This window comes from Ciona robusta, chromosome 5 (assembly GCF_009617815.1).
Source record: "Ciona robusta chromosome 5, ASM961781v2".
Classification (NCBI taxonomy): domain Eukaryota; kingdom Metazoa; phylum Chordata; class Ascidiacea; order Phlebobranchia; family Cionidae; genus Ciona; species Ciona robusta.
Window position 1 is genome coordinate 4,268,432 of NC_143239.1, and position 27,534 is coordinate 4,295,965.

Genomic DNA, 27,534 nt, shown 5'->3' on the forward strand with positions numbered 1-27,534 from the left:
AATTATGCATCTTAACCTAACTGATACATGTTGTGTGAAATAAACCACATGATTTGGAGCAGGTGCGCAGTGTAGCAGCTGTTTTTTTGTACCCACAAAAAAAACAGCGCAGCCAAATAACTTTGACTGACAAGCTATAATAAATGTATTCCCTGGTTAGACTAATGTTGTGGTTTGTGCGCAATCTCAAAACCGAAGGGTTGTGAGTTCAAAGCTCCTTTGGGTACTTACATTGTTTGCTATGTCTCTAAGAGTTTGTTAATATCTTGAATTGCCTCACTACGCCAGGATTTATACGTGTTCCGCTGCTTCTGAACCAACTAAACATCAGCCTATTTTTCTCGCCAACTTTATTATAGATAACAAAGATCGGCGCTTGTTACTAATAGGTGAAAATGTTTTGTTTGGGTATTAAAACAAGAGTCGAGATACAAACATGTTTATATACGGACTCTGATTAAAACTATTGAATTTCTGGAGGTATTGATTTCTGCATTCTTCGTTTAGGGGAGTTTTCTTGGCGCGATTAAGTTTGAAATGAAATATTTTTTCGCGATGTAAACGTGTGTAGTGAGTAGCAGTTAACTAAGTTTAATTACAAAGATAAAATGATCTTTTTTTGTGAAATTGACGTTATTGTCGCTGCAATTTAAGTTGTAAATATTATTTTTGCGAAGCGGAATTTTTGTAGATTACATTTGACGTTTAAACTCCCATCGGGATTTTCGTTTTATAAATAACATTAATTACAGGCACCAAAAGCAATAAGAACGCAAATTAAGCTTTAAACTGGTGCTCTTGCTTTTATTTAAAAAGGTTTATGCAGTTAATGGTATCGAAACAATTGAAAAATGGAAAGCTCAGAAGCTGGATCTGTTTCCTCTCGGTATCGTATATGTGTCATATATCTATAATCTATTCCTTTTTTGATGCAATTTTTCAACAAACCTTTTTTTCTTTTTTTATTTAGACAAACCCCATTTTTATTATTTAGATTCACTATTTTTTCCCAAATATATCCTTATTGTTAGTTCTGTCATATTTAATTCAGTAAAATTAATCAAAAAACTTTAATATATTTGCAGAAGTAGATCCTCATCTAATCAGTCAAGTTCAGACATGTTTTCCAAAAAACATTTGACTTTTTGTTCTCCGGATACTTTACTGCAAAGGGCAGAGTTTTTAAACCAGGTTATTTATTCAGAAATACATTTTTACACAGTTTTCTTTAGCTGCTATATTTACAATGTAGATAAATTTGACAAGGGTACGATTTTGCAAAAATATAAATGAATCTATAAACTGTTGGCATAAAAAAGTTGGGCAAGTGCGAGAATTTGTTGTTGCATGTCTTATTGTATATTCATTAACAATCTAGGCTACAGAAAGCATGTTCGAAAACAAGTGTTTTTGTCATATTTTGCAAATTTGAGAATGTACATGACACAAATCATGTTATGGTTTTGCAAGTTTTAGTTTTTTACTTTAATTTTGTTAACATCAGCACAGAAAAGCTCTTACATTTTAACAGGAAATTTCCGTGTTGGGTTATCCTGCTATCCTAGTTGATGATGCACTGGATCCCGTGGCAATGATCAATGTCTTGCATGACCTTGTTAACAGCTACAGGCAACTACTTTCATGTAATTCAGAAATATCAACTGAGCTAAAAAGCTCGGAATGTGAGAGTGCACGGTTGGAACACTTGCTCTTACAAGCAAAGGTGAATATAACCATGTAGTGTATGTATGGTAGGTTATGTGTTTTATACATGTGCTTTAAAAACTATATTTTGTATATTAATTGCCTATTTTTACGTCTTCTATTTAAACTGTTAAACACTAATGATTTTTTTTATAAATTGTAGTCTAAATATGCAAAAAGTATAAATTAAAAATGGTATAGATATAGAATGTAGGTTAAAGAATTGTAAATCTGCTTTCAATTAAATGTAAAGGTTCTTCTGATTGTCGAAACAATGTAAAAATGGGTGTGTATATATCTGTCTAAGGCTTTATTATAACTACTGATTTACTGTGATGTTTTTCTTTCTAAAGGACGACGTCGCTAACATAGACAGATCTCTTAAATCAAAATGCAGCGAAGTTTCATATGTGAACGAAAAATTCGAAAGTTTTCGGAAAAAACTCCGCATTGAACAAGAAAAATGTCGGCGTCTCTCATTGGACCTTATCAATCGTGACGCGCAGTATAAACATGAGAAAAAGAAAAAAGCGCAAGAAGTAGAAAGAATGCAGACAAAACTGCAGCAGCTTTTACAGGTTTTATATCTTATGTCCTTTTACAGGTTTATAAAAAATTTAGAGCACCAGTTTAAAAAAGTTTTGAAAATTCTGCTATAGTTGTGGGTGTCTGTGCCCTTGGACCAGACTTTAACGGCAGTTTAACAACTCAATGGACCATTATGAATTTTTTAAATAGGTTTTACAAACAATACGAAAAATCCCAATTTTTTATCTACAAAGTAACATACATGGTAACAGGTAACTTATAACTGGACAAAGGTTGCGTGAAATAGGTCACATGACACGTGTGTCATATAACGACTGTCTCTAACTACTCTAAGGATAAATAAGCTTTGGTCCAATCAACTAAAGTTTTTTAAAACACAGGATAAGAGACATGAGAAGGTGTTAGGAATAGACATGCTTAATCTAATGGAAAGACCTGAAGGCAGAAGAGGAAAATGGACAACCGAAAAATCAAAGAAAAAGTTGGTCATAACTAAAATGTTTTATTCGTTCATTTTAATATTTTATTTATTGTTTTTTTACACAAACATGTATAAATACATATATATACAATATTTTTAGCAATGAGCTAGAGATGTATCACATGATCATCAATAATTATGAAGACGCCAACAAAAAACTGCTGGAAGAAAATTCTGAAATCCGTAAATATTTAAAACAAATGCAAGAAGAACTCATCACAGCTTTGAATGAAAAATCTGCAGCCAATATTGCAGGTTTGGGATATTTAAATACATAAACTTTAAAGTATATATATACTAGGCCGGGGGGAAAATGGGACACCTTTTCATTCTATTTTCTTGTCTCATTTGGTAGTAAACAAAGAACATTCAAAGAATTATAAAGCTGTATCCTCACAATTGTCATAGATCGTTGGTAATTGTTTAAAATATGGTCAGGATATTTGGATACTGTGTGCTAAAGGTGTCCCGTCTTTCCTCACAATACTATATTTCTATGTTTTACACATTAGAAATATATAAATAGTGACTACCTAACCTAAATAGGAAATACATTAACTATTTTCATTGTACTGTGTGAATAAAGTGCCAACTGTAGCTCAGAGAATACTGCTTTGACGAGTCACACCGATACCATTGTGAGTTTATGTGTGTCCCAAGGCAAAAACACTTAACAATTGCTCCAACTCAAAGATAGAAAAATATAAAAAAAATTTAATTGTATTTTTGCAGATGGAAACCAGGGTACAAATGAATCAGGCAGTAAACCAGATCTGGTAAGAAATAAAAATGTCTTGTAGAACCTAAATCTTACTGTAAGTTAAAGTACATTTTGTATGGTTTTTAATTAACATCTTTTCCATGCTTTTGTTCATAGGTTCCAATGACTGTTCTTTTCTTGTCAAATTCCATCTTTTTGGTATTTAAACTAACATTATCTTCATTATTGCCATTAAAGGCATAATTAAAAATTGTGATGATATGACTTGAATCAGTAAAATTTTCATTTTTCAATAGTGATGACATCAACTTTCCTTACAAATTGTGCTTTAACAGCAGATGCACAGTTTGAGCACATTGATTCAGAAACTCTGTGTTACAGTTTACCAACTTGATAAATGCAGGTGAATGGAGGTGTCAAAATATCAGAACCAATTCGTGACAACTTGTTTGAAATGCCGTACGAGATGGTTAAAGATGATATTGAGAGGAATTTAACTTCACGATGGAAAGCAGTTCAAAAAGAAATTCAAAATAAGAACCTGCAAACTACTGTTCCAGGTAAAGAAAGCATTTTCATAGTGTAGTTTAAGTTATATTTATGCTTCTTATAAGGTTGCATTTAAGTTTCTTATGGAGTTTAACAGCCACGCTTTTTCACTAAAATTTTTCATTTTATTTATAGGATGTTATAATACCTGTTGTTTCTATCTTTTTGCTATGTTATTTAAATATGAACTATATTATTGTAATCCAAAGGATAAATGAACATTTATGTATGTTGTATTAAGTATGTTCACCAATAAAGGGAGACATGCTATGTAAAAACACAGACAAAACATGAGGACAATATAAACAAAAAATAGACAAAACATGAAAAAAATGACAAAACGGGGGCATAAAATGAACAAAAAATTGGCAAAAACCGAAAACAAAAGTTTGTAATTCAAAGAATAAATGAAAAATGGAATGTGTTATTTTGATTGTGCTCCTTGCAGATGAAATAATGAGAAAAATGGAAGAATGCAAGAAAATTATTGAAGAACAACAAAGATTAATTGACTATCTAACTACAAGTCAAGGTAAGAGGAAAATTATCACCAAAAGCAAGAAAACTTTGTTATTTTAACATTGAAAGAAAATGCATCATCATGTGTTAGTGGTTAGAGCAATTGTAACCTGAGGATACCTGGTTCAAAGCTTGGTGCCGCCGCCATTGTAGGTGTTCGTGTCATTAGACAGAACATTAACTGGAAATTACTTTAACCCAGTGGTTGTATATATTTTATCTCCCATGCTTCAAAAGAGATCGTCTACAAAGTTACATAAGTGGTTACACATAACAGGACACAAGGTGTGTAAAATAATAAAAAAATCTGCCTAACAAATTGTTGGTTATAAATTAACTTGTTATCCTAACCATTAATGATAATACAAAAGACACCCAAAATATTATGTTCGAACAGCAAGTACATCAAGTCAACATTTTAGTGATTCTTATTTCTTGGAGGAGAAATCAGAGTTGGAGAGAAACAAAGGAATGTTTTATCAACAAAGAATCTCATTTGAAAAGGTGCAAATAAATAACTCTATTTGTTTTTATTAAATGCATTTTGGTATTTCTGTGTTTACAACTTGTTTTTCTATGTACTGTAGCAGAGTGGATAGAGCACTTGATTCTGGACCAGTAGGTACTGGTTCAAGGCTCGATGTTGATACCATTTTGGCCTGTGGGCGTATGTTGGGGTTAGGTTCCTCATGTGCTGTCTATTGTTTAAATTGTCAGTCAGAAAGAAAAAGTCTGCAAAAAATTACTCAAACATAGTTACACACATTTACAAAGTTGTTGTGTGAGCTTTTATTAATACAATATTGGTTAACCTATGAGAAGAATTTTTTTTAGTTATATTAAAAATAAAAGCAAGAAAATGTAAGTTAAATTTTTAACATGGCTTAATGATAACAATATATTTTCCTACTCTTTGCAGGAGCGACAAGTTTACACAGACGCCCTGATTCAACTTGGTATTGATCGGCAGAAGTTTGAAGAACAACGCAGTAGATGGTTGCAGAAACATTTCCTACAACTTACACCTTTACGTGGAGGTATTGCGGTCTCTTATTTTAATGCTTAATTTAGGAAAATATTTTTTATTGTGTATTATACACGTATAGTACGGAGTACAAAAAATGTTTTTTTTAGGTTGTGATTCAGTGTATAATTCTAATTTATTGTTTTATTTTGTTGTTTTATAAATTAAAATATATGTTCAAATATTTCTTGGGAATTACTGTTTATCTTCCTCTATTTTGTTAAATGAAAATATTCTTGCTTACTAATGCTAGGTAGCTTAACATTTTATATACATATATATGTACAGCGCAAAGTGTAGAAAACGAAATCTATTCTGTTTTTTGCACAGTACAAAGTGTCAACTCGATTGGCTATCTAGTTTAATATAAATAAATACTGTTAAAGTAATTATCAGTGTTTATAATTTGTTGCAGGAAAAACACTCACTGAGGCAAAATCTACACCTGATATTATCAACCACAGCAAACAAAGAAGAAGACTTCCTTTATGCGTAGTGCAACATTTGAAACATGTATGTATTATCATAACATACTTTATAGTTACTACAGGGCTGAGAATATAACTGTTATAATGTTGTTATAATCGGAGGACACCAGGTTCAAAGCTCGATGCTGCTATCATTGTCAACGTGTGCCCTTAAGTAATATATCAAGTAGTCACTTATTGGTTGTCCTGGTATACAAGAAAAAACACTCACCCACAAAGTTAAAGTGTACATTTATTACTGAGATAGAGTGTACATTTATTACTGTGGAGTAAGATTGTATATCGTTACCACTAAAATCCTATATTTCCTGATTGTTTACATTTAACAATGCTGTTTTAGAGTCGTGAGGCTTCGGTTTTAAAATTCTGTAAATATGTTTACTAGGCTACCAAATGGGAGCAAAAAAATTAATGAAATGTCTTATCTTACCCCACCATACCAGTATTATAGTTTTTGAGATGGTGTACCAAATAAGGGTTAACGACCAGCCCTCTTGCCACTGTAATAGTATCATTACATTATCCACGATGAACTTGCGTAACTTGCACCAGTGTTTCATCAGTTTATATAAATTTAGAAACGCATTTTATTAATAATAAAGTAGAATATATATTAGTGTGGACAGCCAATAAAGTGTTTTTATCATGTCAGAAAAAAATTTTGACTGGACATAAATATCTATTCGACAGCACACTTTTTAACGCGCTGGTTCCACCAGAGCATATATTGATTTTCTCATATATCTTCTATCCAGACAGAGGAAGAGAGACGAGCTTCTCCTTGCCTTAAACACACTTTCCAAGCAAGTACATCTCCAGATAAAATTGCATCTCCATATTTGAGGCAGTTTCATCCACAAAGTCCGTATAAAACACCACGGTAAGATTAGTCAGACTTCATAACATTATTTTTTTTGGAGGGTCACTATTTAGGGTGCTTGGGTAAGACATCTAAAGTTTATTAACCCAGTGGTCACTTATATGCTGTCTTGGTTGTCAGCCATACAAAAAATATCAAAAAAGTAATCACCTACAAAGTTACATACCTGGTAGCAATTAAGCAGACATGAGGTGTAGGGAACAGAACACATGTGGTATAATGACTGTCATTGTCCTGCGTCGATAAGACGGGACTTTGAACTGCCAGTTAGCAAAATTTTTGCTGACATAGCAAAAAAATGTATATTTATTTATGAAACTTTATTTATCAAATACGAATTTTCAGAGCTTCTGAAAGTTGTCATGATTCATTTGACACATCGTTACCGTTGGCACGCGAAATTTACAGCTGTATGGACCTTGAATCGAGGGTGGAAAACACGGAACAAGAAGATGAAGTGTATGTTAATTTTTAGTAATTTGTATGTTATTGTACTTTTTTTTCTATCATATATGTTATTTTTTTTAACGTTGTATATTACAACTTAAATATTTTTTCCTACATAAGGGTTGTGGCTGAGTAGTCAACCAATTAATATTAATTTTGATGCTAGATGCTGCTGCCATTTTATAGTTTATTGTTTCAACCAAGTGGTCACTAATAGGTTTTTCGAAATTAGATCAGTTATACAAAAAATAACACTCCCACAAAGTTGCAATTGTGGTAATTTTTAAGGGCGTTCGAGGTATAAAAACTCGAAATTCGCATATCTTAACGACTGTCATTGCCCACGAGCTACCACTAAAATAATCAATCGTTATTTTTTCATTTGTTTGAAATATAGTTTTAAAAATTAGTTTGCCAAATCTTTTTTGTTGGCGTTTGCTGCGGAAAAGTTTTGAGACATAGACAGATATTGTATGGTATAATTAAATTGATTTCTAATTTTTACAAAATTATTTTTTTACCAGGTTCGGGTATACGCCTGTTAAATGCCAACCCTGTAACCACAGCACAAGACAATCACTACCACCATCATTTGAACGCCATATCTTAACTGACAAGTTACGGTATTGGAAAATTGAAGAAAATGACCAAAGCTGTGAAAACGGAAATATGCTTGACATTTGACAACCTAATTTTTTTGTTTAGGTTAATTTATTGATTATTGTTGTACAGTGATTTTTGTGTGGATGGCCTGAAATTAGTTGAAGGGGTTGGTTTTCGAGGAATGGTAAAACATTTTTTGGATTCCTAATTTTATTATTTATGGAATATGCGCTTTGTGTCAAGTAATAAAAGGAATTATCTTTAAATTGTGGAAGTGAATTTGTTACGAATTATGTTGGCACGCGAAATCTACAGCTGTATTGATCTTGAATCGAGAGTGGAAAACAGAATTAAAAAGATTAGGTGTATGTTTTTTTTTAACACTGTATATTACAAATTAAATATTTTTTTATAAATAAAAAAATTAGAGCTTGGGTAATTAAAAATTCTCTTTTAATAGTTATTTTTAACGTGATTTTTTCGTGGATGGCCTGAAATTAGTTGGAGGGTTGGTTTTCGGATAACGGTAAAACATTTTTTGGATTCTGAATTTTAATATTTATGTAAGAGCATTTGTGGATTGAAGTAATAAAATTAATTATCTTTTAAATTGTGAAAGTTAATTTGTTACGAAAGATAGACTTGTTAAATCTTCCTAAAAGTGATTTTTTTAAACGGGATTTCACAAAAATTCTCAAAATGAAATGTATCACTAGGACAAAATGTTTTACAGACAAATGAACAAAATGTGAAAACAAAAATTTGACAAAACATTAAAAAATATTGGGCCAAGCAACAAAAATTTTAGACAAATCATGAAAAAAATTGACAAACCATGGGCCCAACATAAACAAAAATTAGTAAAAGTATTGGACTGACATGGAAAAAATATTGAACCAAACATTAAAAAATGGCTCATTATACATGAACAATAACTTGTCAAAATAAGAAAACAAAAATATGTCGAAACATTTAAAAAAATTGGTCTAAACATGAAAAAAAAAATTAGACAAAACATAAAAAAAATTTGACAAACATGGACAAAACACAGACGTACTTTTTTTTTTATAACATGAAAAATAATTGGACCAAACATGATAAAAATTGCAATGACATGAAAAATAACCTGGGTAAAACACTGTGACAATATGTCAGTGTCACCCTGGGACAGATTGTTTTACTCGTACAAAATGTCTCACTTAAACAAAATTTCCCACTAGGTCAAATGTCAAAATGTCTGACTGGACTGGTGACAAACAAAATCAAACAGATACACAGCAAATAAATTATTGTTTATTTCAATAAACGAACATTGTTAAAATATACATACAATACAAATATAATGTAAAAAACAAAATATTTGATGACGGTTGTCAAAATGCAAAACAGGAAAAACACGACTGTGATATTTTTTAGATAAATTGAGTGGTGTCTGCATCATAAGCAGAATTCTCACCATGAAATACAGATCGAATGTCCTGCAAAAATATGTTTTAAATTAGGTCAATATTATAATAAAATTTCCTTTTTAAAAAACAAAAATAATCTAAGCTATGTCAAAAATTAGATCGTTCCTCAATATCATAATGACGTTCTCAGTTTTAAAAACTGAATATAAAAACTAAGCTATGTTTCAAAAAATGTGCATTTCGTAATTACCAGCTAGTTACCAGCTTACCAGAAATTGGTATTTCTTGCAACCAAGTATTGCATCTTGTAATACAGGATGAAGAATAAGAGTTTGCATTGGTAGAGTTGAACTTTCATCAGATTCTAATTCTTCGTATAAAGACTGGAGTTGAGGCTGGAAAAAAATAATTTCATATTGAATAAAAATTATTTATTTTTACCATGTTTTATACATTTAATTCCCGCATGTGTAACTTTGTGGGTTTCTTTTTATTGTATAATTGATAATTTGGACAACCCATTATTGTAATTACCATTAAGTTACTGGCTCAAGGACACATACACCCACAATGGTGGTAGCGTTAAGCCTTGAACCCTCTCCCATAGAGTTGGGAGCTCTAACCACTACGCTACAGGGTCAGATAAATAAAATATAAATAAACTGTTGAAACAATGTGATATATGTGTAAAAATGCTTAAGGTTTCTATAGAAAATTGGCTCACATATTCACAATACATGACATTTGCTTCTTTAAAAATTAACATCATAAAAATCACTGCTAAATATTAAATTGTCTACCATAGAAAATTGTGACTTGGGGTCGTCAAACTCAGCAAACCGATGGGAATCCCCTAATCTGCTACTCCCATGATGTAGCACACTCCACCAATCTTGAGCTGAAATCTCAGGAGATGGATTTGTGTCGAGTTCCAGTTTGATACCTCTGGTTTTTGACGGACTCAGTTCTAAAAGACGTTCAGTTCCAGGAACGGAATTCTAAAAAAATGTGTGTAGTTAAAAAAATTTGTTCTTCTCTAGTATTTGCAAGCATAGCACAATATATATTTAAATTACATTATTTACAAAATACCAATTAATTTTTTTAGAAATATTGAAACTTAAACAGTGTACTGTATAAAGTTCGACAGTATAAAATTCAAAGTGAAAAGTTTTATATTTTCAACAATAAAGTTCTATTTTTAAAATTAAAATATTAATATTATTACATTATTCAAATCTTCAGTAGGTTCTATGAGTTTCTTTGTATATGAAGGCATTGCTTTTCCTGAAGCAACACTTAATGCTCTGCAAAATAATGTAGTTAGGTTAGAACCAAGTACTTACACATTTTGTGACAATCCCAAATTTTGATAAAATTATTTTCTAATTTTCATACATATATGTTTTGGACAAAATGAAAAACAGAAAAATTACTCACTGTGCATGGTTGGGCATGCAAAGTGTAAACAAAAGGTTGATTTTAGCATAGGAGTTTGTACAAATGCAAGGTTTATTGTTTTTACCTTAAAAATCCAGTGACCGTATTTTTATCCATAGCAAAATACATGAGCATGTTGACATAGTCCAATCTTGGTGGAGTCTGTAAAAAATATTTAAAAGGTAATAAAAAAATTTAGAAAAAAAAACATTTAAAATAATATAAATAGGAAAAAAATAATAATAAAAAATACATAAAAAGACATAAAAATTTATAAAAAAGACATAGAAAAAAATAAAACCGACAAAAATAAGATAATACAAAATAATGGTGGGGTCTATAACAATATATTATATTTATCATTTAATGGTTAGGTCTAAAACTTATAAAATTTCTCCAGCTCATGTATTATAAACATTTATGAAAACAGTTTGGATGCATTTATGGGGCAGGACAGTACCCATATAAAATATTTTCACTCAATATAGAATATTTTTACAAGTAAAAAATGAAGTAAAACCAAAAAATACTAAAAACCTTGGCAGATAAAGAGTATAAAATAATTTTAAGTTTAATAACCTGCTCCCAATCTGAGAAAAGTGTGAAACAGAATTCACTGAAGTGTTTATTTCTGTCATAAACATCGGGATCTTTGCTGCTTTCACTATCATCCAGCCAAAGTTTAACCTAGGAATAAAAACAGATTTTGGAATTCTCAAAAATTTAAAATTGAGTTTTACAATTGATTTTTAAAAATTTTAACAGAACATTTGTATAGTTGTAAATATGGTTTATCTGAGAAGAAAAGTATATGCAGATGTCATTACAACAATGTGATTACTTTATAATAGCATTTGAGTTTTTTAAGTTTGAAATTCCAAAGCAGCAATTATCATATGGGTAAATAATCGTCAATAGCTGTAATAGTGGGGGTTTACTGACTCTGGTTTGAGAGTAAGAGACAAGAAACAACCACTAACCAGCTTGGAAATTTTAGTTCAGACGGTCAGCTTTGGGTAATATGAACTGTAGAAACCTTAGTACAACGATATTATAACTCAGTGGTCCCTAATGGATTGTACAAAATAACAGCCATACATAAAAAACCTTCCCCAAAAATCACCCACAAAGTAACATACATGGTAACTCATAAGCTGACACGGGGTGTATGAATCACCAGAGTTAAAACAATTGTCTGTTTCGGGCCAAGTTACATTCATTTTATAATAAAATAAACTTCTGGACAAAGATTTATGTTTTGCACATAGATTCTAACCAAGTTTTACAGTTTCCCTTTGTAGAAATATTAATTTACTTAAATCAATCCTACATTTTGTTAACCAACACCAAGCTTACATTCAAGAATTGGTCCTTGCTTATCCATCCATTCCCACAAACATCGTGCTGTTGGAAAGCTGATCTTGCTAACAGCAGTTCCTCTGTGGTTGGCTGCTGCCATGGAAACGCAGCAAGCAGTAGAAATTTTCTCCAATCAATGTATTCTGATTCACCAGACAAAAGGTCCGCCAGCTCCACAAGCTGGGTAGGATAGAAAAATGTTTTTTTTTATTGAAAACAACATAATAATAAAGACCTGGCATATGTAGTATTGCTAGGTGTTGCGACCACGCTTATTTTCGATCAATTAAATGTAAATACGATTTTAACTGTTAGCGTGTTTTAACAACTGTTGTTTTTGCGCTATATTCTGTCTTTTAGTCTGAAATATTTCTAAATCTTCGCTACCCTAACAAATTAAGTTATTATTATTATTATTATTATAAGACAGTAAAGATATAAACTCAAAAGTTATTTAGTTACCCAAATTTTCAAAATAAATTACCAATGGTACACCATACTATGTTACTATTTTCTTACAATACATGTACAGATATAATTAAACATCAATCCCTTGCCTGGTTGTATGAAATGTTAATCCACATATCAGGTAAAGCATCTGCACCAGCATCTAATGCAGCTGTATCTGCCAACACTTCTATAAAGGCTTTGTTCAATATCATTCCATTGGGAGCAACACCTAAAAAACATAGAGTTAAAATTTACTAAGCATAAATGTGGAGGTCTATTCTATATAGGTGAGGTCATATGGTATAGCATGGCAGTGGATATGGGGTGTATGCCAGGGTTGATCCATAATCCCACAGCTTATGTGCTACTGGGTTGATGGTATACTGACAATGTGTGCATTTATTGGCCTAAAACTAATTATTTTTAAGACATTTTAAATGTGAACAATTTTTGAACGATAAACATTTGGCTATAAGGTGAACAAGGACTTTGAAATCATGAAAAATACTTCTAAATTTAATTTTTTTATACAGTCACACCTACTATAAAAGTATTCAAATAAAAATTTACCTTTAAAATGGCTGTAAAGCTTCCCAAGTTGAACAATTGTAAAGACATCAGGTTGGAAAGTTTCAATAGGTTCAGGTCTGGGTGGTGGACTTGGTGTTCTTATAACCTTTGCGTCATGGTTGATTATAAACTCCTGGAATCATATAAACGATTTGGTGTAGGGAATATATATCTAGGAGGTATAGTTTCATTTTATTAGTATTAATTTGCAATACTTAAAAAAAAGAAAAAGACAAATATTGTGGACTTTAAATTTCCATGTGCATATAAATGCACCATTCACACTTTGAATAAATAAAATGAAAGAAATATCAAAAGTTGAATGTATTTTACTATATCCTCGCATAGCCGGAAAACAACATTCGTTATTAGTGACCACTGGGTTGGAGCAATTAGCTTTAAGTGCCTTGACCAAGGACACGTTCATCACAAGGGTGACATTGACGAGCCTTGAACCCATTACCTCTGAGTTACAGGAAGACGCTTACCATTTTGCCATGGCACCAGACGGGAGTTAAACCACATACTTACATCTTGCTCCAGCAGCAACTCATACTCAAGTTGCACGCCTTCCTCTATGCACTGTCGAACAACAGAGCTCAGATTATCAATGGCTGCCATCTCCCTAAGATATCTTGAACCTATCCAGTCATTCATATCAGTGAATGTCATCTCAGATTTGCCATACAAGTCCGACAGGGTGTGAATGGAACGTGTTCTGTAGAAAAAAAAACAGTTTAAAAAACCTCTGAAAAGTAACATATTTGGAGAAAAAACTGCATTTTTTTACGAAGACTAATTGTTTTAAATATTTAACATTATTAATAGTGGTAGGATTTTTTTAGGTGTTTCTTTTTACCCAAGTATACTGCTACATTTCAGTTTATTATTTTTGCATGGTAGACTTACCCAATTAAAACTGCAAACTTTGTTACTCTGTGCAAAATTTATTTTAAATTTGAAAACCTACTTGATTAACTTAAGTCGACCCTTGGCTGCTGCTTCTTCCTGTTGGAGAACAGCAAAATATTCCTCTTTTAACCTTGCTGCTGTTTCTCTCTTCTTTTTCTCTTCCTCACTCTCCTCCTCCACAGGAGTGGGAGGAGTGGGAGTGGGAGATTTGCTCTTCCCACCCTTTCCTCCCTTCTTTCCCTTAGCGCTTTTACCACCTCCTTTTTTACCTCCTCCACCTTTAAGATGAAAAAGAAGATCAAATAAGATAAAATAAACATAAAAAAACAGAAGATCTAGTAAAACGTATCCCCTCTAACAACTAGAGTTACCTACAGTTCTAAAAATTATTCCAAGAGTTTAAACAGTTTTCGTACGAAAGTTTAAGAAAATAGCACAATATTTGGCAGTTATAGCATAAATATCAATGAAAAACATTCTTTTTATTTTGTATCTGTAGTGCAACATTTATGTTGAAGCACTGTGTTATTAATAACCAACATAAACGGATCAAATAAATCACCTTTCTTATCCACAGGAATAAGAGCAGCTTTTGCTTTTTCAGCTTCTTCTTTTTGAAGTCTTTCTTCTTCTTCCTCTGCTTCCTTTGCGTTGATACAAACCTGGACCACGTGTGCAATCGCACTGAAAAACATAGAAAAACAAGTTGGGTAAGTAAACTAGAATAGGAAATGTAAAGTTAAGCTGAAGGCAAAATTTTTGGACTATTTGGTTAAGTGTTTGCAACCGTCAATGAATTAAGAGATAAATCCAGTAGTTTTAGCTTTAAATTTATTTTTTAAGCTACTACCATGCTTCCAGTAACGCATCAATTGTATACAAATTAAACAAAATTTTAGCAACAGTTATTTTAACATGTTTTAAAAAATTGTACGGTAGAGCTAAACAATAAATATATCTTACAGCAAAAAATCAAGTTAAAACTAATAATTCATAAAATCTTACTTTGCTGCAAAAGTAAACGCCTCTTCTACTGTCTTCTCTTCCAGTTTATCATCTTGTACTGGGCTATCTGTTCCTACAGCCGCAGGAGGTTTTCCTTTTTTTCCTTTCCCTCCATCCTCTGTGAGCTGGTTGCTGAAAGCAACTCCTCTTTGTATGAGAGGAATTTTAGTTCTGCTGCCAGCTTGAGCAAGTTTTGTCGCTTCGTCTGAAATATAAGGTCAAAATGTTATACTAAGGCATAGGCGCCAAATCAGGGCGGCAATGTGGGCAGGCCTCCCCCAAATTTTCTGCACTGCTTTAATGAGTAAACATTAAAAAGTTAAGTTTTGTTTCATAGAATTCTGTATCTCACTATTACTGCCTCCCCTGTGGTTAAAAACGTTTGCGCTTATGTACTTGGGTTTAGACTTCAGCCAGAACTCATTAAATTGCATTTTTACTAAAACTTACTTTCGTTGGTTACATCTTCACTTTGTTTAGTTGATAATTTCTTGGTGTCTGATTGTGAAGACTGTGGAGATATAGATGGATTTTCACTGTGGAAGTTTTGCATATTAAAATACGGAACATATTACAATACAGAATGATTAGTGATTCTATGTGAGTGGGGACTCGCAGCTTGGCATGCCATGGGTCCTAAGATTTAAGCCAGGGTTGGCCCACTACCCCAAATATAAAAAAATCAATAAAATAACTGGTTGATAATTTGTAATTTTTATATAATTTTTTTGGCCTGCTGTATAGGAAACGAGCTTAGGCCATGAATGATTAGTGATTTGTGTCATTAAATTATTGGTTAAAATAAATAGCTTGTCACCAGGAGATACCAGAATCAAAACTCAACACTTCAATTACTGTAATATAAAATGCAAAAAAATATAAAACAATACGAAGCTATACTAATGAAATTACACAGTGCTAAAAAGAAAAATACACCATTCTAATATATAGTCTATGCATTTTATAAGAGAAACCATTCCCTACCTTCCAACAGTAAGTGTGCTTTGGACAGTAGGAACACCATGTACACCAACATCATGTTCAACCAGTGGTAGTCGTGGTAACATACCGGGTAATACGTTTTCCCCAGGTATGCTCTTGCGCATTCCACTGTAGTAATCTTTCACAACACGAGCCGTGTCTTCAAAACGATCAATTTCACCCTGAAAATGAATATACGAATGTAACTTTTTATTCTTGTGTGGCAAGGCAAAGTAGTTATTCCACGGCGGTCTTTTTTATACACCTCAAGAGTAATAAATAGGCATATAGTAACTTTATGGGAAAACAATAAATACATATTCATCCTAAGATGGGACAACTGAACAAATAACACAGGTATTATATATCTTACTATACAATGGCTAATCCCGTTTAATGCATCGGTTGTGTAGTTTGATCTCTTGTTATAAAAAGTAACTAAAATTCTAGACAATATTTAAACCTGCATTAGAGTAAGATAGAGATTGGTTAAGATGCCAAGATGATCTTGCAACCATCCTTCACTGATGAGGTTGCTCCTCTCAACTTCCACTTCTTCTTTCCTCGTGTCACAAATGTCCCAGAGTTTTTCGCGTAAATCCTGCATTGGATAATATAATATTTACACAAAAATACAGTAATACCAACAAAATGGCTAAAAATGTATGTAAAAACATAAAAAATAGATAATAGTTAAAAATATAGCAACACCCAACCAACAATGAATGAACACAAAACCATAGATATAAAACAAAAGCCTCCTTTTATTAAAAAATTACAATTTTTTTTTCTTAATTTATGTTTAAACTTTAGAAAAGTGCCATACATCAAGTCTTTGATGAAGTTCAGCTTGTGTTTCCTCATCTTTGCGAAGATCTTCAGCCACACTGTTGTAATCGTGATGCCAAGCAGTTACAAATGTTTGTTTGTGGTCTGGACGTCTCAAGTGAAGCTGAAAGTCTTGTCGGATCTCGTACAAGTATCTGGATTAAAGTACAAGGGTTTTGCAAAGAGTAAGATAGAGGCAGTGTTATATTAAATGTTTATCACATTTTGAAACATTTGTCCGGCGCCGTGGCAAAGTGGGTAGCGCGCCTGCCTGTTACCAACAGGTAATGGGTTCAAGGCTCATCACTGCTACCATTGGGGGTGTATGTGTCCTTGAGCAAGACACTTAACGGAAATTGCTCCAACCCAGTGGTCACTATTGGGTTGTCCAATTTATCAGCCATGAAAAAATCCCCCCAAAAATAATTACCTATAAAGTAACATACATGGTAACTTCTATGCTGGCACGCACATGACATAAATTGCACTTATACACCTAACACAAGTCACTCAACCAAGAATACAAACAATCCACCCAGTCGGGTTTCACCAACCTGATAATACTCTCCCTCTCCATTCGAATTTCCCTGAAAACGAATTTACATGACTTGATGTAAGTCATCTCTGCGTTCTTCCAATAAGGAACAGATGAATGTACGAGCGTTAATGGTAGTTCCTCGTCCACGTACTCCCACCCCTGGTCTCCAGGTTTAGGTTTATTGACTTCTTCTGGTTCAACCGCCACAGTCACAGGCGCTGGGGGTGGGGTGGCGGATTTCCTTTTATCTTTTGAGCTGTTGGTTATAGAAAAGTGTAAAAAGGAGTTAAAGAGCCAACTCTGGCCTATGTACTAAATCCCGTAGGAGCACAACCCTTATAGAATAAAAATAATAATATAGACACTTTACAACTAGGTTAGTTTAAAGACCTACCAAGCTGACTTAAGACACCCTAACACTTAAATGACAAATCTAGAATGTACACACTACCTTTAATTACTAGATGCACTTGGCTTTCTAAACTTTCGGTGTTATTCAGGTAAATATTTGTTGTTTACCTTTTACTCGAGGCCGATCTGCTTCGAGATTTTTTATCGGACTTTTCTCCACTCTTCTTTCTATCACGAGCTGAACCTTTTCCTGATTTTGTTTTGCTGCGAGCGCTTCGTATCGAGTCCTTTGATTTTCTGGAAATTGAAATGCAATCATGAAAATTAAATAAAACAGTTTATTTAAAACAAGTTGAGCCCACCAACCTGCTACTTGCAGAATCTGGTCTTAAAAGATCACTTCTTTGTGGTTTCACTTCCTCCTTGGGAATTTCTTCTGATAATTTATCGCTAAGTTCTGCAGCAAACTCCTCTTCACTCTTTTCTTGAATCTTTAAAAAAGAATATATATATATATATTTTATATCTTTAACAAAAATAATATTTAAAATTGTTTAATAGTTAAAATGGAGTAAAATATTACAGAATGACGATGTAAATTACGTCTTATTCAGCATGTACCTTATTGAGTGTTGAAAAAACAGTCTTCTCAAGCTGAGCATAAACAGTATCTTTAGCAGCTTCTGCATCAACATGCTGCACTGTGGTTATCTCACTGTACAACTTTTCCATCTTTTCCCAATTGCTGTGAAAACCTGATGTAAAAAGGGTTTCATTTTAGCGTAACAAATTAATGTATTTAATTTGCCAGGTGTAGCAACCACGCTTTTTTTTCTTCCAACTAAATGTAAATATGTTTTTAACTGTAAGCATTTTTTAACAACTGTTGTCTTTTCGTTAAAATATTTCTAAATCTTCGCTACCGTAATCAAAGAGAAAAATAAAAGTTAATAATATTATTTACTATTGTATTATCATTGTTTATAAGGCACACAAAACCTAAAATTCCTACTCACCAGAAAAAATATGTAAGCCAAATCTAAAATGAAATTACTGCCATTTGCCACTACCTCTGTAGTAAAGAATAATCGTGCATTTTAAAATTGAAAGTGTGATACCAAAAAGTTCAACTTAAACAAATAGTTAACATATGTTTGTGTTTAATCTTCAGGTATTCTGCATTTACTTGTAATCCTGTGTTGGACTTGTTCGTGTTCGAAAGCTGGGTCTTGTACATTCTTTATCTGATCTACTTTACCAAGGCCACTGTGGCTTCCAAATGGAGGAGGTTCATATTCTGTATGGAAGGTTTCCCCACTCTCTGTACCATCTGTAAAAACACAGAAGACACATGTTTAAAAAAATTTAACTGTGTGTATAAGCCACACAAATTTAATTGTTCAACAATGGGCAAAATACAGAATAAAAAATCATGGACAAAATATGAAAAAAAAACATGGGAAACCATAACCCTCAAAGTGGTATGTCTACTCAATGGGTGTCTAGAATTTTAAAAGCCATATATTACATAAAAGTTCACTCAAACCCAAAAAATACTTTACGTCTTTACTAATATAACACAGAACTTACATGTCCGGCCACATGCACGACTGAGTATCGTTGCATCGCTCACATCAAGATGAACAACCATATGTAAACCAGGTGGAGTGGCTGGTTTAGCTTTCACAGGTTTCGGGTCAGAAACAACAGAAGATTTTCTGAAATTCAAATTATTTTCATACCCATGCCAGTTAGGAGTATACCAATGCAATAGGTCTCTGGATAGGTGGAATTAAACAAGTGTATGTGAAGGTATGGGTGGCAATAGGTGCCATGTAATACTTAAAGTGGTAGTGGCAATTATAACATGACAAATATACTCATAAACATAGACTTTATGCAGTTGTCCAAGCATAAGATATAAAATCTCTAAACCTGTCCACAAAAACTAACAAATGTAAAGATGTGTACCAACAACAACAACTACTAAAGTCACAAAAACCAAAACTAAATGGAACAACTTTGTAGTTATCCTTGCATACCTCTTATCTTTCTTATCTTTGGAGTAAGACACATCTGAACCAGTCAATGCTTTTTCAAGCAACAAAGCTTGCTCAATGTTGGTTGGAAATCCATCCAGGATCCAACCGGTTCCAGCCGGTATTTTGTGGATCCGGTCAACAAGTAAATCAACCAAGACTTCATTTGGAACAATTTCACCTTTCTTTAAATGTTCCTGAATAATAAACAAGTGTTTCAATGCTAAGTAACACAAATATGTTAAACATGTAAAAAAAAACTAATAAAATGAGGTGTACAAGTACAAAAAAAAAATTGTATAAGCAAGTGGAGGTGTATAAACTGATAAATGATCAAACAAGGAATAGTAGTACAACCTCATTTAAAAAAAAACTAATAAGTCTTTCACTATCTTTAATTTGGTAGTTTAAATGTTATTACTACATAACTTACCACAGCCTTTTCAGCCAATGCATTCTGATTCGCAAGGTCCTCAGACTGTTCATTCTCTAAAGAAAAAAAAAAATTTGATGAACATGAAACAGCTTTTAAAAATTTGACAAAAAATTGTTAATCTTTGCTCTGATGATAAAAATAGACTTTAACAAAGGGTAAAATAACAATTTTGCTATCAATATTCCTTATTTAATATAAAATTCTGTTCTATAACCTCAAAAAAGTCACACCAAGTAATCTAAGGTTTATGCTTGTATTGACCCAATACCCCAAAGTTCATAATCTTATATTAAACTACTTACCTTCATTTCTCTCACTAAGTGCATCCACTGCTGAAGATAATATTTCGTTCATTGAAAGTTGAACGATTCGATGTTGTTTCACCAGTGATGATATAACACTACTCTTCCCAGCAAACATCTTCCCAAGGACCGCAACTTTTATCGGGAACTCAGGGAAGACGGGAGGAGGAGATGGAGGCTGTTGAGATAAAAAAAAGATTAAGTTTAATTGTCAACATTTTATACTTTAAAAATTTGCAATTGCAAAAAATATCCACTGCCTCAATTTTTTTAAACAAATTTGAACGAAAGAATGAATGAGTTCGAATAGTCTACAAACATACAGTATCCATTCGAGGTAACTTTAAAAGTCAACACACTACAGCCTGGTTTACTGCAGTTTTTCTGCTGTATATGCTAGAGATATAGCTTTATTGCTATAAACAAATTGGGTAATAGGGTTTATAGACTTAGAGTGTGCGATTTTAAACATGAATTGTTTAAAAACTTGATCATGCAACACTGTGTTTTTTTTTAAACGGCACCACTGTTTACCAGAACTTACTGGAGTTGGAGCAACTATGCTGAACATCCTATGCAAGATATGACCAAGAATATTATTGTTTGCAGGTTTTGAAATCTCGGTATCTTCTAATGGTTTCCATTCCCCAACCATGTTCTGTAAATGATAGAAATTAAAAAATGAACAAAGACATCTTGGTTACAGTTAGAAGTCATGTATTTGTATGAAATAAAAAAAAATGTTTCACAATGGTCTGGCAGTAATAACCGCCCTTTGTTCAAAATAAAAAAATTCTTCACATTTCGAACCAATTTTCAAAAAAAATTCTGCACATTTCGTACCAATTTTAACAAAAGAGTTTGCTACGTTTTCAAAGCACCGAAACCTTACTGTTTTTCTTTACATAAAAATCATTCACTTCTATGAGCACCAGATCAGGGTCAGATTAGGGGAATTTATTACAGTAACAAGCAAAAAATAGTCATTTAACAGCATCATATGCTACAGCATTACCTTATACTCCGAAAAGTCTTGATCATCAAGCAAATTTTCTTTTTCTAACTCAATCTTCTCACGCAGGGCAATGTCACTTGAGATGTATAATGGTTTGCCCATGATCACAAAATCTCTCCATTCTCTGACCAACTTTTCTGGAACTTTCCTTTAAAAGAAAACAAATTAAAATGAACTTGAGTTGAGACTGTGTTGTGAGACTCAGACATTTCATAATGTAAATATATATTCAAAAACTTAAGTGTAATAACAAGTGATAACATGCATAATAACAAGTGCTAACATGCCTTCCAATAGAAATAATTAAAATTAGAAGCAATTCACTAAATAAGAAGGTTACAAAAATAAGCACTAGGGTATTGGCCTATTACAGCCCAAAAAGCATGCATTCTGTTGTATGTGGGTGAAATCCTATACCAAGGCAGGGGGATTTAGCCCAGAGTAATTTTATATGGTAATGCCCCACTGATGTGCTTTTATTTCAGCAACACCTATCAAAACACAATTATTTTTTTAACACAAAATAATCCTCACTTGTCAGTTAGTTCTCTGTACTCAGCAATCTTGCAAGCAAAGTCTGTGATTGCATTCAGCACCTCCTGACAGAAGTTATAATGTTGCCTGTATTTCTCATGTGCATGTTGGGATCTAATGCGCTGGTGAAGTTCTAACTCACGTTGGATTTCTTCTTCATATTCTTCCTTGGCTAACTTGTTAAGTGCCTGGAAATGAATAGAAAAAATTTACCAGGGGGGAATTCTATATAAGTTATGTTGGTTTATAGCTGAAAGTTTATAATGTTTTGAAAGTGAGTGTATTTAATGCATATATTTTTGCTTCTGTGTGGTTTTTTACATAACATTTTTTGGTATATTTTTCTTATGTTTCGAAAATAATTTAAGATGTTTAAGAGGAGGTAAACATTAAATGAGTGATAATAAGCTATTTAAACTAGGGGTTGCTAAAGTTTTTTAGGGTTATGGCACATATGGTTTCTATAGACCTGTTTAATGCAGACTGAAAAACATAACATGACATAACTGTTTCACAGATTACAGTTCATAAGTAAACGTTTAAAACCCACATTTTGAGAAACCCCTGGTTTTTTTGAAGACGCACTGAAGACATCTTGAAAAGTTTCAACTAAAATTATGTAACAAACATTTAAATAAGTTGCACTCACTGCTTCTTTATCCAATGCATCTTGGAAATCTTGCAATCTTCTTGTCTCCACCTGCTTCTCTTGGAAGATGCGATTTTTCCTGATAACATCTTTCTCTCTTCGTGCCTTTGGAAAAAAAGCTTTAAACAAACTGTAAATTTAGACAAATACCTGCCATTAATTAAATTTTCTATCAGTTTGCAGCTCTGTAATGCAAATGCTATAAACCTCAAAAATATACTACAAACCACATCATCAACTAATATGGTATAAACCACATAAAATGTATGGTTCATCATATGTACCTGCATTAGCTGTACAGCAATTCTTCTTTCTTGTTGTGATTGACGCATCAAACGTTGAACAACTTGCTCTTGCCTCAATGATTCCTGAAAATATTTCACACAATCACAATAAAGGTATGTGGAATACAGTGCAACTGTAAGATGTGTTTATTTGTAAAGTTTTCACACTAAAACAAAGCATTATCCTAGAAAGGGTTATTTGGTGGCTTTGGTGAGGCCTTTCATGGTATATATATAATGTGTGTTTGTAGCCATATACGGTGCCAGGTAAACAACCAAACTACAATAATTATTCCAGAACAACATAGCTCTATCTTATATTGCTAAAAAAAAGTTAAGAAAAAAGAACTTTTGCTAAAAAAAGATTATATACCTCTTGAGCATGATGTGCTTTCATCTGATCCACAAGGACTTTCCTTCTCCTTTTTGCTCTTTCATCTCGAGCAGTTGAATCTTCCTCCAATCTTGTCTTTATCTGCTGTAGATACTCGATGCTTTTTTGGAGGCCAGCATCTCCTCCATCACTAAAAAGATTTAAAAAAATTACAAAGAATATTTAATTCAAAACATGATTGAATGAACATTCAGAAGGGTTTTAAATAAATGATAATGTGTAATATATATAGGTAATTTGTTATATTTGAACTTTTTCATTTAAAGTTTTTCATTTAAAAATTCTTTCATGCTAAAACATAAAGCCCGCATTTATACAGTATACTTGAATGAATAAATTAATGAATGTAACTAACTTTATCCTTGCGTGGTCGGAAAATGTCAATCGTTATCACACGAGTTTAACACCTGGTGCCAGCTTACGAGTTAGCATATTTATATATGTTACTTTGTGGGTAATTATTTTGGGGGGGATTTTTGCAATTTTTATGTATGGCTGATAATTTGGACAACCCATTAGTGACCACTGGGTTGGAGCAATTGCCGTTAGGTGTCTTGCCCAGGGACACATACGTCCACAATGGTGGCAGCGTCGAACCTTGAATCCATTACCTCTGGGTTACAGGCAGGCGCATTAACCACTATGCCAGGGCGCCGGAACGAAGTATACCTTTTCATAGACATATTACTATAAAACAAACGATTAAATAAGACCCCTTCAAATCCATACATACATTTGATCAGTATTTGATGATGTAGGCGCAACAAGCTTGGTAAGATTACTTTCAAATCCTTTGATTTCACTTCTTACCAACTCTGCTTCTCTTCGTTGACGTAATTCCCTTTTCATGTTCATCACCTACAGAAAATATTTGTTATGCTCAATTTAGAAAATAAGATTTTTTTCAAGATTCTATTAGAATATGAGACGGACGATGCCATTTGGGGGAAATAAATATTTCTTTTTTGTTATACAATTGGTTGGACTTGATTTTTGTCAGTTATGTTTTTGTAGCACCAGATGCTTACAGGGTTTTTTTTATTATGTTTTAATTTAACCAGCAATAACTAAAGTTGAGGATAGAATTTGTTTAGTGACAACATAGGACCTTAATATTTGTTTGGCATTTTTTATTTTTGAAGTTTACTGCTAATAGACAACCATAAGTAACTACAAGATTGAAGCAATAAAATGTCTTGCTCTAGAATACACATGCCAACAACTGTGGCAGCATTGAGCCTTGAACCTAATACTATCTAGTTGCAGAAAATGCATTAACCAATGAGCCACAGCACCAGACACAAAATGTCAAATGTCCGTAATACTTTACTGCTAATACCATATAAAATTTTGGTAGGGGTGGTACATTAAATATATATACACCACAGACACAAATAATATCTATAAAGTTACGTTTTTAAAAATACCTTCAAAGTTTTGGTAGGTGGTGGTTTAGGTATATGAACTGTGGCTGCTTGTATTTTGGCTAAAATCTCGGTTTGCTTTTGTTTTGCAACTCTCGATTTCTCAAGTGCAGCTTGCCGTTGTTGTTGACTGATTTTGTTGTAATTTTCCATTTCTTTGTATCTGATTAGTATTTAAAATATTACAAAAAAAGTGTACAATTTTACAAACAGATATGTAAAATATTACAAATAAAAAAAGTGTAAAATATTACAAATTAAAGATATGTAAAATAATACAAACAGATATATGTATGAGTAACTGTATGTAGGTCCTTTGGGATATATGATATTGCCCAGCCAAGCACTTAATTCTTAAGTTTAGGGTTTAGGCTGTTTTCGAACTTGTATTATTTTTTGAGTGTGGATTTAGTAATATACTTCATTACCGTGCATCAAGTGCTTTGCGTTCATTATCTTTTCTCTTGGCTTGAAATTTGGTTGAGACTTTCTCCAAAATGAGGTCAGATTCTCGAGGTAGCAATGTCTTTAACCTCTGTTGTGTTTATTTAGGAGTTTGAGACACACACAGACGATACAGGTACATATTTACACCCATACATTACTACATTTATTAAGTAATTTGAATAGTTAAGTCATACTTTACATTTACCCTATTCAAGAGCTTTAGTGCGTTCACTTTCAAGTACGATGGTATTTAACATGTATTATTATGTGCCGTAGTTGCTATCCGGGGTGACATGTATTTTAAAGTATAATACAAATATAATGTAAACAGTGAGTATTTTGTACATAGCAATTAAAACTTTTGTATACAGATGTTTTTTAAATTAAATTAAAGAATGCAACTTAACCTCTTTGTACAATCCACTTTCAATTTGTTCAAGTTTCACAGGAGCAGAAGGTCTCATGCTCTCCATGGCTGCCCCCGTCAAGTTGCTCTTCACTTTACGATGAAGAGCAATGTACATCTGCAATGAGTATAGTGTCATAATAAACAAAACAAATATTAAAGAAACAAATATGCAGACAAATGAATTCAATTCTATTAAAAAAATTGTAATAAATAAGTAACCAAATGCAACAACTTTTCTGCTTTTTTTACTTTAAAAGAGAGCCTACCAAGCTTATTTTAATTTCTCAAAAGCTTAAGTCTACAATTTTATTTCTGTTAGCAATAATACTGTTTTTTTTTCATTTTACCTGATACAGCAACCGTGTGGCCGTTCCATGTCTCATCATCATTATATCGTACGCTATGTTCGTATCAAATGGAATCTGAAGTTAACACATAACTTATTCAACTGTGTGCTATTATTAAACTGCATGATGAGTAACATGCATTGGTAAATGGGATGTTTATTGGGTAAACTTTCTGCACAAATATATTGAAAGCAATAAAGAGTACATGTACACATATTATATTATAAATAGTACAAAGGCATGTACAACTATTATAAATAGTACAAGGGCATACACATATTATAAACTAAGTGTTAATATATGCTAAAATTTTTATACACCAGCTTAGAAAACATATATTATATATATACAAATCTACTTTTGAAAACTACCAACAAAAATGTAAACACCACTGTTGATAAAGAAATTTCTTACCTCCAGCAAATGCAGAACAGGTTCAAGTCTTGTGAAGTTGTTAAGTTTTGCATCTGCGGTTTGTCCGGCAGAAAATTTGTCGAAATCATGCTGAAGCTGAAACTTGTGAAGAATTTCGCCGAGGTAGAAACCAGAAGCAAAATCTTCAGCAAATTGAGATTTGTCTGAAGAAAATAGATTATGTGTTATATTTAATATTTTAGAGAGGCTAGTATTCTATTTGTTCGGAAACTTAAACTATATAAAACTACTTTTTTATGGTGTTAGATTGCAATATTATACAATATTTAAACGAAATGTATTTTTGTTGTTAAATTTAAATATAACAACCTTATGGTCAAGCCAATTTATGATGACGCAACACTTAATCGCTTACATTTGAAGTTCATTTTGTAACACGAACACTTTAAAAGTTAGTTGGTGAGGATGCAAAACTGACAGAAGTTTTAAAAGAATTTCCAAACTTTCGTAATGCTTTTGTAACACGAACACTTTAAAAACAAGTGATATAGTGGTTATTAGTGCAACATAAGGTATATTTCAGAACCAAAATTTTCTTTGGTCACCAGTGACACAAATACCCAATGTGCTACCAATCTAAATTAAGAAAATTGTGCATAAAAGAATTGTGAAACTAAAATCAAATCAGTATTATGTAAATTTATTTACATACCGAGCTTTTTCGAGAGATTCACCTCATCATTCAACCAGTTGCAAAGTATGTCCGTCATTTTTATAAAAATTTACTGATTAAAACCAAAATATTGGTCTTCAGTTTAGTTCTGTTGTTCCTAAATTAAAATTCTCGTGTTTATATGCTAAAATAAGCCGTAATGCTATTTTGATAAACAATTCTATATGCATAGGCTAAAAAAACAAAAAATAATTAACCTTAATTTTAATTAATACGTTAAATTGTTCAAAATACACAGTTATAGCTATTCTAGTTTTATAAACAAAAACCAAAAACAAAATCATAGCGCCTTCGTAACCATGGAAACATAGTAATCATCGAAATCATATACCGATGTG

General features: G+C 32.4%; 2 protein-coding genes across 2 annotated transcripts; one reads left to right on the plus strand and one right to left on the minus strand.

The window, feature by feature from the left end:
* Positions 1 to 719: 719 nt before the first annotated feature.
* Positions 720 to 8,231, plus strand: LOC149735786 (afadin- and alpha-actinin-binding protein B-like). The gene is made up of 15 exons (XM_089878295.1): positions 720 to 886; positions 1,086 to 1,191; positions 1,532 to 1,723; positions 2,058 to 2,282; positions 2,634 to 2,734; positions 2,835 to 2,989; positions 3,467 to 3,510; positions 3,859 to 4,015; positions 4,453 to 4,536; positions 4,921 to 5,027; positions 5,443 to 5,560; positions 5,963 to 6,060; positions 6,791 to 6,915; positions 7,261 to 7,374; positions 7,887 to 8,231. The coding sequence occupies exons 1-15, from the start codon at positions 852 to 854 to the stop codon at positions 8,044 to 8,046; spliced, it is 1,821 nt and encodes a 606-aa protein (XP_089734421.1). The 5' UTR covers positions 720 to 851; the 3' UTR covers positions 8,047 to 8,231.
* A 1,007-nt stretch (positions 8,232 to 9,238) lies between these two features.
* LOC149735787 (sperm flagella and cilia-associated protein 2-like) lies at positions 9,239 to 27,380 on the minus strand. The gene is made up of 39 exons (XM_089878226.1): positions 27,176 to 27,380; positions 26,503 to 26,666; positions 26,089 to 26,163; positions 25,740 to 25,856; positions 25,314 to 25,420; positions 24,889 to 25,048; positions 24,195 to 24,319; positions 23,441 to 23,591; positions 23,068 to 23,151; positions 22,784 to 22,888; positions 22,135 to 22,322; positions 21,601 to 21,748; positions 21,130 to 21,243; positions 20,586 to 20,763; positions 20,281 to 20,336; positions 19,851 to 20,044; positions 19,399 to 19,526; positions 18,995 to 19,138; positions 18,430 to 18,563; positions 18,175 to 18,299; positions 17,977 to 18,105; positions 17,474 to 17,713; positions 16,918 to 17,074; positions 16,555 to 16,692; positions 16,095 to 16,273; positions 15,561 to 15,646; positions 15,111 to 15,315; positions 14,668 to 14,789; positions 14,164 to 14,383; positions 13,725 to 13,911; positions 13,194 to 13,326; positions 12,731 to 12,852; positions 12,171 to 12,353; positions 11,394 to 11,501; positions 10,900 to 10,976; positions 10,603 to 10,681; positions 10,175 to 10,372; positions 9,644 to 9,769; positions 9,239 to 9,443 (listed from the first exon to the last, which is right to left on the minus strand). Exons 1-39 carry the CDS (start codon positions 27,231 to 27,233, stop codon positions 9,378 to 9,380), a joined length of 5,310 nt encoding a protein of 1,769 aa, XP_089734352.1. The 5' UTR covers positions 27,234 to 27,380; the 3' UTR covers positions 9,239 to 9,377.
* Positions 27,381 to 27,534: the final 154 nt, after the last annotated feature.

Excerpts from the sequence above, each read along its gene's own strand:
- LOC149735787 (XM_089878226.1), bottom strand. The coding sequence starts at position 27,233 with ATGACGGACATACTTTGCAACTGGTTGAATGATGAGGTGAATCTCTCG. Across the intron at positions 26,667-27,175 it reads GAATCTCTCGAAAAAGCTCG|ACAAATCTCAATTTGCTGAA; the intron begins GTATGTAAATAA and ends TATTTTCTTCAG. Across the intron at positions 21,244-21,600 it reads AAGACTTTTCGGAGTATAAG|AACATGGTTGGGGAATGGAA; the intron begins GTAATGCTGTAG and ends TATCATTTACAG.
- LOC149735786 (XM_089878295.1), top strand. The coding sequence starts at position 852 with ATGGAAAGCTCAGAAGCTGGATCTGTTTCCTCTCG. Across the intron at positions 1,192-1,531 it reads GGGCAGAGTTTTTAAACCAG|GAAATTTCCGTGTTGGGTTA; the intron begins GTTATTTATTCA and ends ACATTTTAACAG. Across the intron at positions 4,537-4,920 it reads CTATCTAACTACAAGTCAAG|CAAGTACATCAAGTCAACAT; the intron begins GTAAGAGGAAAA and ends ATGTTCGAACAG.